The 20,636-nt window shown below is 41.2% G+C and overlaps 3 protein-coding genes and 2 long non-coding RNA genes across 8 annotated transcripts in view; 3 read left to right on the forward strand and 2 right to left on the reverse strand.

Moving 5' to 3' along the window:
• The window catches only part of LOC128875319 (uncharacterized), a 21,622-nt gene extending 17,997 nt beyond the window's left edge, over positions 1-3,625 (reverse strand). For all 3 annotated transcript variants that reach the window (XR_008456793.1, XR_008456792.1, XR_008456791.1), the window contains exons 1-2: positions 3,488-3,625; positions 436-766 (exon numbers count right to left, since the gene is read on the reverse strand). This is a non-coding gene — a long non-coding RNA (uncharacterized LOC128875319). The remainder of the gene's footprint in view (positions 1-435; positions 767-3,487) is intronic.
• LOC128875320 (uncharacterized) lies at positions 2,038-3,698 on the forward strand. Of its 2 annotated transcripts, XR_008456795.1 has the most exons (4): positions 2,038-2,537; positions 2,626-3,074; positions 3,203-3,370; positions 3,571-3,698. It is a non-coding gene; the product is annotated as an uncharacterized LOC128875320 (long non-coding RNA). The 2 variants fall into 2 exon arrangements; XR_008456794.1 differs by having other exon boundaries at positions 2,038-3,074.
• A 1,006-nt stretch (positions 3,699-4,704) lies between these two features.
• Positions 4,705-7,459, forward strand: LOC128874721 (uncharacterized). The gene is made up of 3 exons (XM_054119733.1): positions 4,705-5,225; positions 5,554-5,968; positions 6,841-7,459. The coding sequence occupies exons 2-3, from the start codon at positions 5,596-5,598 to the stop codon at positions 6,858-6,860; spliced, it is 393 nt and encodes a 130-aa protein (XP_053975708.1). The 5' UTR covers positions 4,705-5,225; positions 5,554-5,595; the 3' UTR covers positions 6,861-7,459.
• Positions 7,460-7,926: 467 nt separating this feature from the next.
• On the reverse strand, positions 7,927-13,790 carry LOC128874720 (uncharacterized). Its single transcript, XM_054119732.1, has 2 exons — positions 13,056-13,790; positions 7,927-8,538 (listed from the first exon to the last, which is right to left on the reverse strand). Exons 1-2 carry the CDS (start codon positions 13,652-13,654, stop codon positions 8,052-8,054), a joined length of 1,086 nt encoding a protein of 361 aa, XP_053975707.1. The 5' UTR covers positions 13,655-13,790; the 3' UTR covers positions 7,927-8,051.
• Positions 13,791-16,395: 2,605 nt separating this feature from the next.
• Positions 16,396-20,448, forward strand: LOC128875156 (uncharacterized). Its single transcript, XM_054120529.1, has 4 exons — positions 16,396-16,549; positions 16,700-17,640; positions 18,671-18,859; positions 19,066-20,448. Exons 1-4 carry the CDS (start codon positions 16,396-16,398, stop codon positions 20,446-20,448), a joined length of 2,667 nt encoding a protein of 888 aa, XP_053976504.1.
• Positions 20,449-20,636: the final 188 nt, after the last annotated feature.

Below are 20,636 nucleotides of genomic sequence, written 5' to 3' on the forward strand. Positions count from 1 at the left end.
TTCAAAATGTTGATTTCTACAACATATTGAAAAATCATCGAAATCGGTGAGGATGTACCTGTTCTCTATAATTACCCAAATTAATTCTGACAGTCAAGCATCAAAGATAATAAATTTAAATGAAAATCATGAATTTCGATGAAGTTACAAAAATAAATAGCACGATGAATGTACGATTAATCTTGAATAGTCTAAATAATATTTAATCCACGCAGAAATTTTCGAGAATATTTGTCTGGCAGTAAACGCGTTAAATACTAGGGAACTGCATTTCTTTATCTGAGATTCTTCGTCCGATCCAAGAATGAAACACGTTTTGTTAGATATAAAAAATACACCTTGTTTTACACCCATTTAGTGATAAGATCATCGACCAACCACCTCCATACGATTGTGCTGCGAGTTGCGATGAAATCAGAGAAGCGTTTTACTTACGCGTTTCGTACATCGCTGAACCCCCGACCGTAACGAAAGAGCAAAAGCTCGAGAAGCACGGGGCGCGGCGTTGCATGCCTAATCAGACAAGGACGCCGTAGACAGTGCTTTATGCGTTCCTCCATCTGCGGATTTCTGTTTAATAAGCCCATCTGTATGCAAAAGTATATTATCTTAAGCGGTGCTCGCGCCTCGCGGTGGCTTTTATTATGTAGCTTTTTTTCGAGCCTGGTTGACCACTGCACGGTCGGTTAATCGTTGCGACAGTCCCCTACTCGCATTATCGTAAGTTCCTTCGAAATCGTCGTCGAAACCAAGTGGTCAACTACGACTGAAACAAACAGAACAGTAAATAAAAGATTTTTAGTACGTTTGGACTCAAATACATTTTCCTAGAATATTCTTATTCCTCTTGAGGTCAAACTACATTTTAATGGAAGAGTCTTCATTTATTCAAACTACTTTAAGAACGTTTATAATTATTATTCGATAAGATATTTTGCACGAAATAATACCAGTAAACGTTAACATAAAAAATTATCCTAACCTGCTCTGAATCGAGTTGAAGCATCAATACGTACCCACACTTCTCGCGACACGTATCCTCCCCATGATCGTCAAACGATTTTTCAATATATATGGAAATTCCACACATGAATAAACATACACGAAAATAAAATATAACTAGAATACTCTCATTAGAATAATAATTATAATTTTAAATCGTCTTCATTACGCATGCGTGACAGTATGCACGCGAAAGTATACATAAAATATAAATAAAATGCAAATGGAATATGCATTCTCATAAAAAACGAGTTGGACCGTAACTGCTGTTACAAACCGTAACCTAAAATTATGTGACGAATGCTTCATTGCAATGAACGTTGAAAGCGAGGAGCTTTGTAAGCGGTGTTATGGTAAACAATGCAGAATGTCGGACTCGAACCGTAGATTGTTCTGCGCGTCGCGGGGAATTCCACGTACGGTTTAAAAAAAAAAGTGTTTACCGTGTTTCCAGGAATGGATCCGAGACGACTAAGCTATTCGCGGAATGGAATGTTCGCGCATTCAATGAAGACAAATCCCAAACAACATTGTTTAGTTGGTGGGGCACACGTGGTGAATTTCAGGGGTGAATTTTACGCGTCAGGATTTTGTAAATATTTCAGGCACATTCTTTTACGCAAAAACTTTGAATAATAGCTACCGTGGTCCGATTCTGCTCCTGTGTTTTCCATTCCCACCTTTGAAAGAGGAATTTACAACCATAATGAATTTGTTAAAATATCGAACTAGTAATAATTGGAATATGAATACCGAATACACCGTAGGTAATTTTCGCGTGGAAGTTGAGATCAGGGTACCGGAAGTATAAGGAAGAGAAAACGTTTAACTTGTTCGGTGGTCCAGTCATCTAACATCACTGTCTGCTGTTAAGCAAGCTGCTGCTCAGCGAAACTATTTTCGCCGTGCTCACGCTAGTTTCGTGAAGAACTTCAAAACAGCGAGCTGTAAAAATAGTAGGGCGCACGAGAAACAGTTGGTTCCCATCGGTGAGATGTTTTTCGTGTTTCGACGGTAATGCGCGTTAAACGAGAACCTTGAAGAGCGAGGAACGTGTTCCAAGTCATAACTATAGTTATATCATGTAATATATCATATATTTTTTATGTATTATTTATTAAAAATGAAACAAGACAATCCGATTGAATATAAAAAAACGAAACAACCGCGAAATGAAACGACGTGTAGGTACATGTAACATGAAAAGTACCCAGGTGTGTTCAAAACCAAGTTTTTCGAGTTTCGATCAAAAAATTGTACGATTTGATCGATCTTCGGGCGACGCACGGTCCAATGAATAAATAAAAAACGTTGTATATACAGGGAGTGCTATAAAACGTGGCTATAACTTTACGAGAGCGGTCTACGCACAAGAATGATAAAAGAAAGTTTCCGCGGAGCGATTCTTATAAAACGACAGACGCGATTACCGTCAAAGTTTCGGGACATATGGAAAAATTATTCATACGAAAAATATTCGGTTCGGAGATGAACGTCATATGGTGGAAACGACTGTTCCGTGGGTCGAGGCTCTGGTAAGATCTCAAAGTAAACGTAACTTTTTACTTTTATTCGAGAAACTCTGTATAACTTTTACCTGCCTTGTTCGAAATTGTTTTCGAGACGTATTTAATAACTACTAACGTTGAATTCGGGAACTGTTGTGAAAACCGTGTCGAGAACTTAAAAGCTACGAAGAAAGAACAAAGAAAGGTGGTGTCGACGAACAACGAGAAACCTCGCACAGACAACAGCTTGGTACGATTGTTGAATCGCAATCAACTGAATGCCAACATCTGATTCAGTTCATGGCATTAGGCAAACGTTGAAGCCATAAGCTATAAGCCATAAGGGAGTCGTCAACTGTGTTCACAATCTAGAAGTTCCGGGACCGTCGACTACAAACGATTCGAGAGGGTACAGTCGCGAGTTTCAGATATTCTAACAGAGCCATGTCAAACTCATTTTCGCCCGAGGACTAATTTGCACTCTGCTACCATGTTGCCGACCGCAGACACACAATTATTTCACCGGAGTCGAAAGTAACTCAAAGGCCATTCATTCAACACAAGGTTCGGTCATACCAACACCAGCTATTACATGTTCTTATTAGAAATATAATATGAATTACAAAATGATACTGTAAAAAAGAAGTAGTTCCAATTGAAATGAGCAAACAAATTTTTTACAAATGTCATAGGCGAGTGGAGTAAGACAGAACATACTCTTCCTGAGTCATATCGTTTCAATAACAACACCAGCCATTACATAATCTTATTAGAAACATAATATGAATTACAAAATCGTACTGTAAAGAAAAAGTAGTTCCTATTGCAATGAGCAAACAAATTTTTTACAAATGTCATAGGTTAGTAGAAGAAAGCAAAATACACTCTTCTTGAATAATATTAATTCCTTTTTTTTTAAGTACATGTGACTGCTTTTTGTAATAAAAACATCAAAGCTAAATATAAAATCTCGTTACCTTCAAAATTGAAGAGTACACAAGTATTACAATTAATTAATGGACAAAGTATCCCTATAATCTTCCTTTCGTTTCATTTACAGAATCATGCATACCAGCTAATCACTGATGTTCCATTACGGTTATTCCCTCGAGAACAGAGAAGCCATACCAAAGTTGGAATATTTATAAGTTGTCGCCAACCATTAATTAGCATAGCGCGGCAAAACGCCTCGCTTAACTGCACCACGTCTTCGCGGAAACGTGGATTTAATAATAACTGAACGCGGCATATTGAGCTTGAGATCTATTTTATGTAATAAAGTACTTGTACATTTGACACTTTAATGCGGATGCGTCGCAGTCGACGTATCGTTGCAACAAACGGCCCACTATAGCGGGATGCAAAGTGGGCAACGATAACTCCGTCGGTAAACATGTTCCTGTAAACGCAGCTTGATAACGTTGCTCGCTTTTAATATATTTGAATTCACTTTAACTTTCATTTACTCGGTAATATGTTTTAATTCGCAACTGCTAAAATTTCCTAAAAAGGGCAGTTGTAACATTTGTAATTATAAATGAGATTGTTGGAAATTACGTATTAATTATTCAAACTCCTCCTTTATTACAATATTATTTTATATCATTATTACTACCGCTACCAAAAAGTATTTTTCATAGAAATAGTGGCAAATAAAATGTGTTTTCGAACTTCTTTCAAGTTAAGCTTCAATAACGTATCACTTACAAATTTTGTTTTTGTATTTTTGCTTTGTTCGAGGTGCCAAAAATGATTTCTATTCTTGTAACAGGAACATCGACTGTCTTATGTGTTCTAAATGTCAGACTATTTCTAATCCCGTCGCAATCACCTCGAAACCTTTCCACAGACTTGGAGTATTCCATGAATTTCGAATGACAATGCAAAGAATAAATATAAAAATAAATTATTTAAGAAAATTTATTTAGAACTAAATCGAATCTGGATCAAATATCTGAAATGAACACAGCAGAAGGGAAACTTGCACTTTTACACCTATTTCTACGTCAATGGATTAGATTGAAAAAATTAATAATTTTTTTTCAATTACGTGAGAATATACGAATTTTCCATTAACCAGATGAAATATTTTTGTATAGATTTAAATTTTGTATGTTCATAATTCATTTATATATTTATAATTATCCGCAATATTGTAGGTCAATGAACTTTGGGCAAGCACATCTTCAAGCAAGAAGGTCACGAGAACTGAAAATGTTCCAAAATACTTATAGAACAATGGATTGCAAGACAGCTGTATCTCCAAACTAAATTGTCGCGAAATCTCATCGAGATAGCTGCTTCAAAAAGAGAATCTCTTCTCAGAGGAAAAGCTCGCGATGGCTTCCAAATATTTAATCAAATAACTCGTGTATTTTTAATCTTAACGTATTTCTGCAAATTGTCACACATGGGGTGAACGTCTCGTTTCCTAAAAATGGATGAGCAAGGTTGGTGATGTGATCGATTAAATGTCGATATCTCGATAACGAGTGTTCATTTAATGTTAGAAGAGCACCTTAAGAATTCACCTTTCGTAGCGTGGGTACAATGTTTGTGTTATTAAAATTACTATCTTATTATATATTACGGTTATCAAGTAAAGTAATGGGTTCCTTGTCATCGGTGATCTATACTCCACAGAGTGGCGCATTTATCGCGACAACCGTGAATATTTCTGCTGTCTTGGATGATGCACAACAACGTCTGCAGGAGGTATTATGAATTTCTTTCCTTTTACTTTGCAGGTGACAAAGAAAATCAAGTATGTACGATACGCGGTTCCACAATTCTGTTATTTTTACGTAAGGGCCTGTAGCATATAGTTTAATTCAGAAAGTCTTCGCGCTTCACTTACCTTAACTAGACAAAATTTCCATTCAAACCCATCCTTGTCACCGTCCACCGTCAATCATTCCAAACAAATTGTTCCCACCTAGCATCACTCTGTACACAAAACATTCACGTCAAAGGCCACGAAAAGTCCGACGATCGATTCTCGTACAGAGTCGAAATCACAGAGTCGCGCGTCACTGTTTGGCAGGAAGGTCTCGGCCACAAAACCGTCAAAATTTCGAAATTGTGAATGGGTTTGACCGCGGCGTGGGCCCTTTGCGATTGCAATGGAACCGGCAGACAGTCGCAGAACAGCCTGGAGTGTCAAGTATCGGCTAAGAAAGTCGTGTCGAAGTGCACACCAGCCCTAAAAGCCGTGAGGAAGTCGAAATGCGGCCCTCGCCGCATGCTGTTCGCCATCCTTATTATACTGGTGGTGGCTTTCCTCGTTTACTCCGCGTTGTACGTAAAGCAAGGGGCGGTGGCGATACGGGCGAGCCTGTCGAGACGACGTCAACCAGAACAGCAGGCTCCACCTCCGCCACCTCCATCTCCAGAGATCGTAGTCGAGGCTCCAGAACCCGAAGAAGTTGAACCGACGCAAGAAACGACTCCAGAGGAGGGTGAGTGGCTATTATAAGGGTGGGAAAAAGAGGAACAAGGTTTACCATTCTTTTACGAATAAATGGCAGACGATAATTGTTTCGATTGAATCTTTGAGAATGTTGTCAAAAGATGTTTAACTTCTCGAAAATCTTCCGCTCAAGGAAGCCAATATTTTTTTATTACCAATTTCCACCTTTCATAGCGACGCAACAGCTAAAATTAGCGATCAGCGCTAGTATCAGCGTGTAGCAGTTTCCAGCGTGAAAGTTCGCGATACGTTTCGTGCCACCTGACGGCTGTGCGTTGTTAATTCTCTCGAAAATGGGTGCTTGGCTGCCGTGCAAAATTCACGATCCCTTGTTCGAAATCTGCACCGACAGCTGTGCATGTTTAATTCGTTCCAGAATAGAAGCCTAAACCTTCGCCCGCGAACAGAAAATTGGCATCGCGCGATTGAAAGACACTCCATCAGGAGCGATGGGATTGTCCCACCGAAGAGTGGCGAACGTGAGTGATTCGATTAATAATTGCTCTACGAGCGAGCACAAACTACATCTTAACTCCATTTCCTACCTATTTTCAGTGTCTCGATTCAATTTTATTCTTAAGCTGTCGGTTAGTCTGTGATAGCTAGATGAAACGTTTTCAACCCTTAGTTCAAACCTTACCTTACGTTCAGTCCTCTTCATAGTATTCAGGGGTTGTTTAAAATGATATTTAATACTCTACAAGAAATTCAAATATTTCCTGTCTATTTTCAGTGTCTGAATTCAATTTTATTTCAGTCTTTGTAAAGTAGACAAAACGTTTTCAACCCTTATGGTTCAATCTCTAAAAATTTCCCAATTAACAAGCATGTCACTTTATTATCCCAATTTTATTTTCCAAGATGAGATCGTGGAGCAGTAAATCTTGACGTCGATTGTACAAGAAGTCTTCATGCACTGGCTAGGATTATTCCTAGGAGTCTCGACGCGAGGAAGAGGAAAACTGAAGGTTTGATCCCAGGTAACGAATGTGCCAACCGTGCCACGCGGGAACGTAACGTATGTACATAAATCCGTGTCCGAAACACTGAGCTGGAACTACATTTTTCATCCGCAACATTATTCGAAGCAAAGTTTCGTTGCATTTCTCAGAGCAACGCCGATTTCATTCTTAGCAGTAACAGCTGCGAGGCGCCAGGAACGACAGCATGGACCATTCTTCGATGATCTACATTTTAACCTTGCTGTTCGCTCGTTAACTGCTGAACAATCGAATGAAATTATTTGGAAACGTCGAAGTAATCCTTGGAGTTGATAACAACCTGATAATCGAAATATTCATTATTCATTTTTAGACTGTTGGGGGGAAACCAAATTATCTATCGAGTGATTCAACCTTTATGGAAAGGTTAGTGACTGTGACTCAGTCCTTTTATATTAGATAAATAAATAAAAATTGCATAGAGAAGAAGTTTTACGATTTGAAATTGGTAAAGTGAAATTCAACGTTTATTAATCGAAACTTCTTTCATAACTATCGAAAGAAACGAGCGAAACCTTATAGAAATGGCTTGTATTTAATATATTTCCTGAGTCTGAAATGATCTCATCTATATATATAAAAATTGATGTTTGTATATTTTGTATATGATTGATAGACTTGGTTTCACCGATGAACGCGAAACTTGGCACATATATGTATTTTTTCATGGAGAAGGTTTTTACATAATTTACCATAGTCATAAGATTATACTATAGCAGTCGATGAATTAATATCCAACATGAATCTAACTATATCGTCTCCCATTGCAACGATCCTATCGTTCTCGTCAAAAAAAAAAACCATCTACAAACAACCTTTCCCCTCCAAACACGCAGCTACATCCCCAAAAGGATCCTTCCATCTTGAAACTGCAATCTACAAAACGATACAAAACATTGCTACACGGTAATTTTATTAAATCTGCATTTGCTTCGTGCGTCATATAAACAGCGAACACAGAACGTAAAAAGTTTCTCTCAACGTCCAACTAATTTCGTAAAAAAAAAAGCCTCAGTCTTGGTGTCACAACCATAACAGAACAAACGTGCGAGCGACGTCGAACGGAATCCCTTAATCAAAGATGTTCAATCGCTCCACGTGTGAAATAATTTGCTTGAATTCCTCGTCGCTGATGTGCTCCTGGAAGGACAAGATAAGGCACGCGAAGAGGAACTTGTCGACGATGTCCTCCGTCAATCTCTCGATGGATATCTCTGGATATTCAGATTTCACGGTCTCGGCGTAGTGGGCTAGAATCTCGTGGAGCTCCGTCGGACCATTTTCACGCTTCATGTTGTACAGCAGAATGGGCCCAAGATCGACGGCTGGCGAGCAGTACCTCATTGTTTGCCAGTCGATCACCTTTACGTCGACGGGTTTCCCGTTCTGGTATTTGAACAGGAGATTATCGTGTGAAAAATGACCGTGGCAGATCGTCGAGACCTCGTTAACCTCCGACGCGATGCTCTTCACCATCTCCATCGGGCTCTTATTCAGCTTCCTTCTCACCTTCTCGGCCAGCCTCGAATCCGGCATCGATTCCAGGGTGTCCATCATCCTGCAAACGAGATACCGTGAATTAATAATGCTTTTGATTGCTTCTGGGATATAAATCCAATTTAAAGCGGTATGGTACAGTCTGGCGCATGCATTTGTTTGACCTAGTTACGGTTCGGGTCCTGAAGGATTTAGAATTTCATTCCGACCAAGATTTTTTATTTCAGCTGATTTTGCGCTTGATTAGGCTCGATACCTTGAAAGGATTTGGGTTGTAGCTAAATTGGTCGAGGTGAAATATTTATGGAATATAATCTGGGTTAATATCGTTTACTAATTAAACCATTCGATACTACTTGTGGGTCTTCGTAGTTAATTATATTTCAGGTAATATAGATCTGCAGAAATCAGGACAAATTGAGAAAATTAAGTATGGATAGTGTTTTTAATTTATTCTTGAGGAAGGTCTGGAGTGAAATCTAAATGTAGAATAATATTATAAGAAAGTTCGAAAAGCAGAGAATATAATGAAGAAATTATTTTATGACATGTAAACAACAGGACAGAAAATATAAAATAATGAAGATTTTTCTTTTACGTTCACAATGTCAGACAAGAAGAATCAATGGTGGAATTTAAAAAAAAAAAAACTATGCATGTATGACAGCAACGAGTATTGTTCTACTTTTCACCGCGAGACACGATTGTTTCGAAATCGTTTAACACAAATTTGCTCTTTGTCAGGATCTGTCGATGCTTGAAAATTAAACGATCGCGTTATTGTGCGCAGATTTTCTAACAAACCGACAATCAATTGATTGGCGTCAATCTGTTGATACTCGAGGCCCAATCAATTTGGGATACGGTCCGTTTCGATTGTGCGACGATTATTCCGCTCGAATGGAAGTAGCAATACTATGGATATCGACACCAATAAAGCCCAAATTACTGAAACGTAATTCTAAACGCTTAACGCCAAGCGTCATACGCTGACACGATTGTAAAGCATTGAATTATAATACAGTTGAACACACTGTACGGTAGGCTCGATACTACCACTTTTCGTAATTTAATTATTGACTCTATTTCAAATATTTTTAAACTGGTAAAAAGTACGATTCAACATTGCATGTGAATTGCTTTAATGTAAATGGATTCCGTGATCATCTTCAATAAACAGTACTTGTAATACGAGGTTTCTAGAAAATAAAGATGTAAAAAATTCCAATAAAATAGTAGGATTGTCTGAATTAAAAAAATCAAAGAAATTCTTAATCGTCTTATCAACGACCATCGTATCAGCTTTTGATCGTCAACTTTGGAGCACACAATTTTTGTTATCAATTTTTATTGAGTGAAACCACCTATCTCAGCACTTCTTGCGTAGTGTTTTCCTTTTAAGTAATTTCTACTCCTAATACACAGAATGAAATCGATCGTTTACGTGAGGTGAATAGATTAAATATCGTCTACTTTCGGGAGCAATATTTAACGAGAAACTTCCCTTAAAAGCGAACAATTTCTGTCGTTCGCGACGTTTCGAGTTCATTTTATCTCGTAACGGTTAATCCTCCCGTCGTAACACTAATTTAACTCCCAGCGAACGTACGTCCCGCGAAACGTGGAATGCTGTTTATTCAATCCTTAACTGGAATTACTAGCCGGAGTTAGTGATACTTAACTGGAATCAGGAAGACTCCATGTGATGTATCTTCCTCTCCCTCTGTTATCCTTCGTAATCGCTGGAAACGTTCCTCCGCGATTTTAAGTTGTCAAAAACATTTTATCGGAGTATGGTCGTGGAGTTTACCGAAAGGAAAACGTATTACCATGGAAGCGTAGAACTTTCTTGATGCGAAATTTAAGCGTGAGAGGCCACGAAAGGTTCGAGAATTTTTTCTTGATAAAAATCAGAGCACTATATCCAACACTCTCATTTCTTATTGATAATTTAAAATAAATATGTTACATTTCAGACAATTTCAAGAAATTTAATTACTCCTTTGGTTATCGAAATAAATTTAATATTGAAATTGATTATTCATTGAATCATACACGGTACATTGAATTTGTAATGTATCATTACAGAAGCTTGAGTATAAAGACTGTTTATATATTATTTACTACGAAATCGTTACAATGGTTTAAATCTGCCAGTTCGAACGTATAAAAGAAATTCATTATCAGGTGAAAACAAAAAGAAATGAATTTATCAAGATAACAATAAACACATACACGTTGGATGTAAAAACATGGTCAAGAAATACACTGTTATTAACCTAACCTTGAGTTCGGAAGATAAAAATTTATTGTATCACTTTGTCGAGCTAAATGAACATGATTAACATGATTAGCGTCTGCGATGATCTGATTTGTTGTTGTAATAGAAGTTGCAATGAAAGAAAAAAATACAAACTAAAGACAAAGATATGAGTGTAACAACAGGAAGAGAACAATGATACACATTTTTAACGTAAAAGGTGAGAAAGTGACTTGCACTGATTCACGCCCAACGTTCAATATGACGAACGTAATATGTACATTGATTCTGTTCGATGAAAACGCGAGTTCTTATCTTTCTAAGTAAAGGCGAGGATGCAATCTACGATTGTTAATCTTGAGTTTTTTCGATACGTCCAACATGTCAAATATCTCTAATCTGAATATAAATCATGTTAATCATGACGTTCATTTTAATACCTTAAAATTTCTAATTCTGTCCCATTACATATAAATTTTTAAACAATTTAAAAAATGTCTTCTCAGAATTTTAACTTTCTTAACTCATCTTCAACCAGATTTAATTTTATCAACTGAAAGACTACCAGAAACAGTACGACTTTTATCTGAGACAAAGTCAGATGCATGTATCCATAATTTATGAACAGTATGAATTCAAAAATAAACTGTTACGAGCACAATGTGATTATGGTACTAATTACGGATCGAGTCACGAAAAATTCCATTCATAATCTAACGATACTTGTTAATGAATCCAGCAAAGCTAACTAAATCCCTTATAGAGCTCACAATTAGTCACACCGTAATGTATTTCAATTTAATTAACACATTTGTGGTAATGCAACGCGTGCAATTGATTCTCGTGGTTGGCAAATGTCACAGGTACACAACTGCGATGAATATTTATTTTATCTTCGCATAAACAAATTAATAAACAAATTGGTACAAGTTTACTAACATTATTAATATTCTAAAACTAAAAATAATAGTTTCCTGAAGACTAGTGATTATCCAGACGGACTTTTCGAATAAAACAATTTTTGTTAGATAACTATAGAAAGATCTACTCGAAGTCATCGAACAATGTCTAACTATAGTAGTAACATCGTGTTGACGTGTGTCAGTGTACCAATGAACCCGTCCAACGTGTTCATTGCGATGATTTTCACGTGTCGCGTGCCCTTGTAATTTAAATACTCGTATAACATCTCTCGTTTTCATGCCTTTTAGTGAATCAATGGATAACTGACTTTTGCTGAACGAGTAATTAGTCGGTTTACTTAGTGTAACCCACTCTGTTCAGACATTTATTTCTATGTATCGTTACGTAACGTTTACCCCATCTTTTTGTAAGTAAAATGAATTTTGAAGCCTCAGATTGCAAACACGGAAAAAGATATTCGATTCATTTCATTGTACGGTGTTTACATGCAAGATTAATTGACGATATTCATCAAATTAAGATAACAGCTGATAGTCTCTTGCCTCTCCTGTTCAATTAATATACGTTTCAACTTTCAATTTCGGGTTCGCTTCGATGGGTTGCAAAATGTACTCAATGAAGTGGCAAATAATGCGTGAGAAAAATGTACAATTCATTAAATTGGGCAAATGAATGAAAAGTAATAAGAAAATAGTTATGACAAGTAGGAAAAAATGAAAGGTATAAGACTTAGCTGTTGTCTGAAATTAAAGACGCTTGTTTAGTGTGCCAAACCTCCTGAAAGTGAACATTGTACTGCGTTATAAAAACATAAAACGACAATGTTACGTGTATATCGCTGACTTAAGTTATCTTTATGTGTGTACATAGTCTTATAGCTTGATAACAGATTGTGAGTGGGTTTATTGATATTCCTCTTTTCTAAAAATAATGACCAAATGATAAGTAAAGAGAAATGAACTGGATAAGAAAGGGGAGACAAGTATTCATGAATATCAAGTGTTTTATGAGGTGAATGAGAACATTATTCTGGTACACTGAGGAATGTTAGCAGCCACAAGCACTTCAGAGAAATAACTGAGGGATAGAGATACAATAGCGAAGTTCAGTGTCCACTCCATAAACATTCCACAACAGTAGGTGTCTGACATCCCTTACAGCTCACCCGAAACATCCAACCCTCCCACAACACCAGGACCTCTCAACTCCAACAGGATCAAAAATTGGAGAGTAAACTACTGCTTCCAACAAACTATCTCGACATTATAAAGAGTACATAAATCCTAAACAAACATCCCACATTTCTCCTAAAACCTTCCATAAAAGAGAGTCCACTATTCCCTCCAACCCTCTCACAACATCATCACCCAAAGCATAAATAAGCACCAGATTACCTGGAGGACCTCTTCTCGTACTGAGTCATTAAATCCTCCGCGAGCGTGACCTCCAGCATCTTGGCCTCGAACTCCCTGAAGATCTCAGGCTCCGTGGCCTTGAGCCTGAGCCCCCTGCCGTGGAACTTTCCCAAAACTCTCACGCACAGCCTCAACTGATCCTCGTCCAGATCTCCGTCCGCCTGCGCGTAACCAACCGCCTCCAGGTCGTCCAGCACGACAACAGGTCTCTCGAATCGACCTAAATCGGCCAGGTAGCACCTGGGCGCCAGATCCGATCCGTACTTCTGGGTCATCTTCGAGTAGAACATCTCCTCGTTTTGGTAAGCGTCGAACGCCGTTCCAGGCCGATTGGCGTCTTCGGGGAGCATCTTCACCAGCAGCGGGTAGCCACGTGGTTCCCCAGAGAACCTGATGACCGTTTCCACGCGATAAATCTCGCTGGTGCGGCTCAGCTCCACGACGCGAACCGTGGCCGACTCGAACTCGACGAATTCGCGCGAATTCGGCTCGCAGAAGCAACGAGCGTGCACCATTTCTGGTATCAACTCCGTCTCGATGAAATCGACGGTCAACTCGTGCGGCTCCCGTGGATCCATGGCGTCTAGGGACGATTCGATCAGGCGAATAACGGTCGCGACGTTGGATCACGCTGCGATCAACAGGCGCGAGTTGCGTTCGATCGCGACAGACTGGTGGCCACTCGCGTCGCGGCAGATGCGAGAGTGTCAGTCAGGGAGTAACTAGGCCACGGGCGCGCACTGTCCCACTCCTGTGTATCGATCCCTCGCTCAGATATCATTCGGAGCAGTGATAAGGTGCGCTGGCCGACTGCTCGATCGCTTACGCGGATCGTAATACGCGTATTGGGCGCGAACGAATCGACAGTTTGAATTTTGGAGCTTTGGTTAAACCACAAACTAGAAGGTCCAATTAGGTGGGTCACGAACTATCCCACCCTTTTGCTTAGCTTTACTATTATATTTAAAGTTTTTCATTCATGGATCCCTTGCAAAGTTTTTAAAAATCTATTGACATTATTAGCCTTGAATAATTTAACGAAATACTAAAAATTTAGAAAAGTTGGAGCCAACGTTTCACACGTTGATAAAACGTTGCAGAGGATTCATTTTCCCACGTATATTCTCTCGTTTCAATTTTAAAAAGTGAACTTATTCCTACGTGTCCACGTTTATTCCAATACGAAACCCACAATACCATCCAAACCACCTAAGCAACTAAGATAGAAGTCACAACTTAGTCCAACGATTCCATATACCAAACCCAATAAAATAACACGTATAATAATTTCTCTAAGAAGAAAAGCCTCAAAGGCGCCCAACCACCGTCTCCATTGCCTTGGTATCCGATTTCGATCCGTTTCTTTCAGACTCTTCGAGGAATGCCTGATCGATACCGTCGACGTAAATATTGTGAATTTCACGGTGAACGACGTTCAATGATACCAAACAATATCGACAATTTGGAACTGGCAGGTAAGAATCGTTTCGCGATTATCTTCGAGGGTATTGGACCGGATGTGAACGCACGTCAAACCAATCGTGATAACGTGTTTATTTATCGCTAACCTCGACATGATGACGCGTCGGGACGAGACGATCGCTGGCAGGATGAAAGTATTGTCGGGAATTGTCTCGCGTGCCACCTCCCCTCGTGTCCCAGATAACGAAACTCTTATCTCATGATGACGTCACGAACAAGTTTATGCTCGATTGCTCGGCCTTGACAACAGGAAAGGGTCATCGACACCGCTCGACCAGGGGATTAGACTGTCGTACCAATTTGGGTGGAGCTCTTGCCCAGACGATAAATAAGAACACGTGATGTACCGTAACTACTCCAATTTGCATGGTGACTGTTCACTAAGGGGAATTTATCAATGATACGCGCCGAAAAATTTGAATTTTTGGGGAAACAGAGTTCATAGGAGCCTAATTGCAGTACCCCCTTCCAGTTTGGTTCAAAAATGGTTTTAAGGGTGAAGGCACCCCTTACTATATATTGTATATTGTTACATATAGGAGCAACGACCTCTTCAGAATGTAAAAGCAAAGTGAAAATAAGTCCCATATTAAATTCTACTCTGTTTAATGTTTTACGTAATTTTTTGCTACCGCCTATCACTTCCTCAAAATCAATGTAACCTAACCACTGGATCCTCAACACCCACCGTTACTCTTCGAGGATTAAATCCCTTGGAGAAAATCACTTGAGCGCAGTCTAAACCGCGAAGGATCGTCCTAACCGCGAAACGTCGGCTACAAAAACCAGTACAATTCCCCAACTCGATTAACTTCAACGAAACGAGCGCGTTACGTGTCGCGGCGTTCCGTTTCCTTTAATTAATTAAGTAAATCACCGAGTCGAGATCGATGCTGGCGAGCTGCGAGCCAAGACGGAAAATTAGATAATGACGGCGCAGCCAGGGACGCGGCAATTATAATAATAAGGAAACCTTCTAGGGCGCGACTCGTTGAGCGTTCATGGAACGTCATGCCACGGATGCGACTGAAAAAGGTCTTTGACCTCGTTCCAGACGCTGTTCGCAACGACAACGAAGTGATTTTAATTCTAACACTTGGGGCGAGTTGGGTGGATTCCGTAATGGTTCATACGTGATCCTGTTGTTGCTGTTGGCTGCACTGGATATTACAGTTTTATTCGTCTTTGGCATTAAATAGAACGTAGCATTAATTGTACCGGAATCAGTGAATCGAAATAGGAACAAAATTTGAAATTTTAACCTTAAGCATATACACTGTACTTTTTATTTTATTTTCTACCCATCTTTTATAGTCCTAATTTCTATTGTACTTATAGTTGAATAAATAACGTATCGAAAGTAGTATAACTCACATTCCATATTCGATATTATTTATCCAAATGAGAATTACTCTTAAAAATTGTAAATAAGAATAATACACATAAATATCTCATCATGCACAAATTGCACACTCGATATCATTAATCGCTGATCATGGCGAAATCGAATAGCATTAACAACGCTCATTAATCGTTACCGATTCCTGAGGAAACGTTTCGCGTGCATCCAGAGCAACCAGTCGAATTATTATTTCATCGTATCGCTACAACTTCAGGCACCGACAAAGTGAAATTCACCAACAGGCTCCACCCAACCCGTAAACCAATCCCAAATCCAACAATCCCCTCAAGCTTCCCCGTAATTCAAAATTCCAAGTGACAGAACCACGCGTGGATTGGCAAACCGAACCAACACAAACGGCGCAAAATCAAACGTGACACGGAAACGGCTGTACACACCGTCGCAAAAAGGACGTACTCCTAACCTGTCTCATCGATGATTAATATACCGTACAACGTACCCCTGATGGCACAGATCGCTCCCAGCCAAAACATACCAGTGCAAACCAGTCAGAACAATTTCCAGACGTTCCAACAACCGCAATCGGTCACGCAACAAATGCAAACTCAGCCTTCCGCAAATCCTCAGGGTAGGTGTTTGCATGTCTGAAAGGGTTAGAAGGCAAATCTAGGAGACCATTTATCTCATTGTAGTTTTGCCTTTAAGTGTTCCTTGATACTGTACAAAATTATAAATTAGTAAATTTCGAAGGTACGACTACTTATGTGATTGACTGTAGATACGTACAAGCAGCCCTTCTATCAGCTCCACCAGGCCGACGTGTTTTTCGCGAACCACCAGTACATCCCCAACGCGCTGCCCCCGAGGAACCCATACCCAGTTTTCCAATCCTCGAACGTCCCTCCGCCGCTGCAAACGCAGCCAAACTGTGGCTCCCTGTCGCCGAACATTCTCGAACAGATTCGCGGTTGCGTGAGCAACCCAGCTCCCATATTTATCCTGCCTGGCAGCTGTCATCAGTCCACAAATCATCATCAGCAACCGCCGCCAATGTGTCCGCCGAGTCAAGGAGGCGTGGCTCACCCGACAGGACAATCGACAAGCTTCAATTGCCCACCGTCAATCTGCTGTCCGCCCTCCTTCTATCCGTTTCCGATTCCCCTCCCTATTTACGAGCCGTTTCCAGGTCAAACGCGTGGCAAGGACAGACACCAAACTTGCGGATGTTGCCACCGATACCAGGGATACACAGTACCGAGGAACTATCCTCTCAGCTGCTGCTGCAACCTCAACGAGCCTGAGGAGCATTGCTGTGGACCGACCAACGACGACACCATCTGCTCCAAACGCAACTGCCCAGCCTCCATCAGCCTCCAGGCTCTGGCGTCGCAGTTTCTAGCCCTGCCAGGTATCATATCCTGCGCAGCCACGCGACTGATCCTCAGGAAAGTTCCCGGCTCGAATATCACCACCACCATGGAGGACACGATGGAAAAGGCGCAGAGGTCCATCAGCGTGCTGACCAAGGAGCAGCTGCTCGCAGAGTCCAGGATCGCTCAGCAAGTGAACGCGTTGATCAATCTCCACATGACCACCACGCTGCCTGCGAACATCGTCCCTCTGCTCACGTTGCTGCAGCTGAAGGTGAACGTTCTGAAGGCGCAGGTCGAGGCTCTCATCAACAAGAAGGTGATGGAGTGTCAGGGATACGGGTTCGAGGTGAGAGTTGATTTCTTGAAGTGTCCTTTGGTCTCCGATAATCGTGAAAGGGGGTGGTCTTGATACTGTGGGGTGGCTTGAAATAAATTGCGGTAATTCAAATTGGTTTACAGTAATTACTGCGCTGTAGAGTCCGGAATAGATGAGGAAGTCTTGATGAAGTGACGTTGAACTGCAAGCTTGTTTATATTTGTACCAAGTGTTGCACTATGAACATTTGTCGTGTTACTTATTTTTGTATTATCATCAAAATTGACGAATTCTATTCAGATTTATTTTCATTAGTACTTAGCTCTTAAAATTAATTTTCTGAAGTTCCTTAATGTAAATCTCTGTCACCTATATATGGGTGACATGGCGTTGAACGTGTTACATAGTATCTACTACTCTTCTGTTTGACATCTTCGTCTGCCTTCAACCCTAGGAGATACACTTAGCTGTTCTCTGTATTCGCACCATCTAATTACACAGAAACCAGCATTACTCGACACCCCTTTCTGACAAATAATACCCCAATCACCCTAAAACGAAGACAAACAACGCACTCCATCATTTTCCCGCAGCGTTTCGCTGTTTTCCCCAATCTTCTGTCAGATCCATACTTCAGCTCCACCATAAATAACTCCGTCACCCCTGTGTTATTCCAACGATCTTCGATCCTTTCCAAACTTGTCGTGTATTTTTCTTCCATTTCAAAAACCTTGTACACTCGTCCCCCTCGCCCCTTGCGTTGTCGTACCAAAATCATCCCAACGTCTCTTCGTTCCTTCGGCGCGTCTCCCTTGGGCGTGCATCGTCGAGGCAACAACACAATTAAGATAACAACTTTCTATCGAGTGTCTCGTCGTCGCTTGAACCGTTCTTCGTGCAGCCATTTTCACCAGGAGGTTGGCGGAGGGATGAAGGAGACGACTCGAATATTATCAAAACACGTTCTTCGTCGACATCAAACGGAGGAGCGACGTTTACGCGGGCCTCATTTGCATTTCATCCACGACGGAGCGAACTTCACCGCCTCGATGTGTTCCAGGTAGAAACCAGCGGGCCGATAGATCCAGCAGTGCTCGCCCTGAAAACGAACGCTGAGCTCAGGCAGCTGTTGTCGGCCCTAAGGCAGAAGGAGTGCGACGAGCGTCTCAACGCAAACTTCTCGCCTTATCATTCCCAGCGCGTGATCGCCGAGGCGCGTCTGAACGCCGTCCAAGCAAAGATACGACAGGTATTGTAATCCCTGCAGAAAAGCGCTGGAAGTTATACCGGAGCGCGATGCTAGCGCCGTCGTCGTAGCTAAGCCGGCCATGTTCGGGGACTCGACGGTTTCTTTTGGGTGGGAGTAGCATTACGTTGATACTCGACCCATGTACGCTATCAAAGAGCCTCCACCTTTATAATACCATCACTAACATTAATAATTATTAACGCCAGGTAGAGGCAGAATTTGAAAACAGAAGATGCCCTCCGTTGACAGCCCCAACGATTACATCGCGCATCATCCAGCAGTTCGCCGAGTCCAGATGCACCTTTGGTTTCGCCCACACGAATCTATTCGAACCCTACGTTCAAGAAAACATCCCCGAATCGCCAGACCCCTTTGGACCGAGCCCACGCAACCCTAGAAGACTGTACATACAACCCTATGTGCCAGAACCGCCAGCACCGCAGAAGAACGAGCAAAACAGAGGGACCAGCACCTCCAAGGACGCTCCGTCCACGTCTCAGGACAAAGGAACGGGCGAAGGAAACGTCGATGACACCAAAGATCGATCGCCAGGTCGGAGATGCAGCGCGGACAGCTGCATCTGCGACAGCTCATCGGAAGAGAGCCTCGAGGAGGGTAAAAAAAAACTTCGACTGAGGATTGATCGAGCTGGGCACGTGAGGATTAGTAGCGTGGCTAAGTTGAGGAACGTGCCACTGATGAAGCTGGCAGCGAACGTCGTTGCTGTGATCGACGTGGAAAAGGTAGCCGAAGTGGGCCAGCTTGCGATTCCTGATTGCGATTCTCCTTGGAGTCAGAATGCTGGATCGTTGAAAAGCGAGAAGACCTCTTTGGAAGATTTTAAAGACGAAGAAACGTATTCGAAGGGGATTGTAGAAGATGGAACGAAGGACGCGAAAAGAGAAACCGAGGAGGAGTCATCACTGAAAGATGATGCCGCGGAGTTGCGGTTCGAGTTTGAGGAAGTAAATGCAGAATCCGGGAACAACGAGGACGTAAAAGCATCCGATCGCGAGGGGGTTTCAATTAAGAAAGGGGAGTCTGAGGAAAATGGCGGTAACGAGGCGTCGAAGGAGCTGAGAGAGGGTATCGAAAATCCAAGAACCCTAGAAACTGATGAAAGTGGAAAGGACACCGTTACGAATGGATCGAGTAGGATTAATCCCAAAGACGACGAATCGCGTCGGGAAAATGGCGCGGAGAGAAACGTGAGGATCGTCGCGATGGTGACCAATATTAAATACGACAGACGCTTCGGTGATTTTGAAAGATGGATGGTAATAAACGAGTGCTCCGATGAGAGGACGAAGGATCGATGCGGAAGAAATGCTGCGAACGAGTCTTTAGGAGATACTAAGGAGGAAAACGAGACCGATGGGAATTATACGTGTCTTCTTTCAGAAAAGATCGATCCCTTGCCGAGGTCTAGTGATCGAGGGTGCGAACCGAGGGCGAGGATGACCGCCAAGGACGAAGAAATGCATCGGGAGGTTAAAACGAACGCGTACTCAAAGAACACGTACGAGGGCGAATCAAACTTCGACATAAATCGAGTGGATGGTGAGTATACCATGAGTTTTAGCGTTTAAATTACGAGCAGGTGTAGCCGTAGTGGATTTTATTGGCTGGTTGAGGTGATTCCCCCTCGAGGGTGAATTTGATGGGGACTAGTTCTACTTTTACGTCATGGTGGAATGGCTCTTTACCTGGAACAGAGATGGGCTGAGTTTTATTTGAATAGTATACGAAGTGTAAAAACAGAGCACTGTGATATATT

This window comes from Hylaeus volcanicus, chromosome 4, assembly GCF_026283585.1.
Source record: "Hylaeus volcanicus isolate JK05 chromosome 4, UHH_iyHylVolc1.0_haploid, whole genome shotgun sequence".
NCBI lineage: Eukaryota > Metazoa > Arthropoda > Insecta > Hymenoptera > Colletidae > Hylaeus > Hylaeus volcanicus.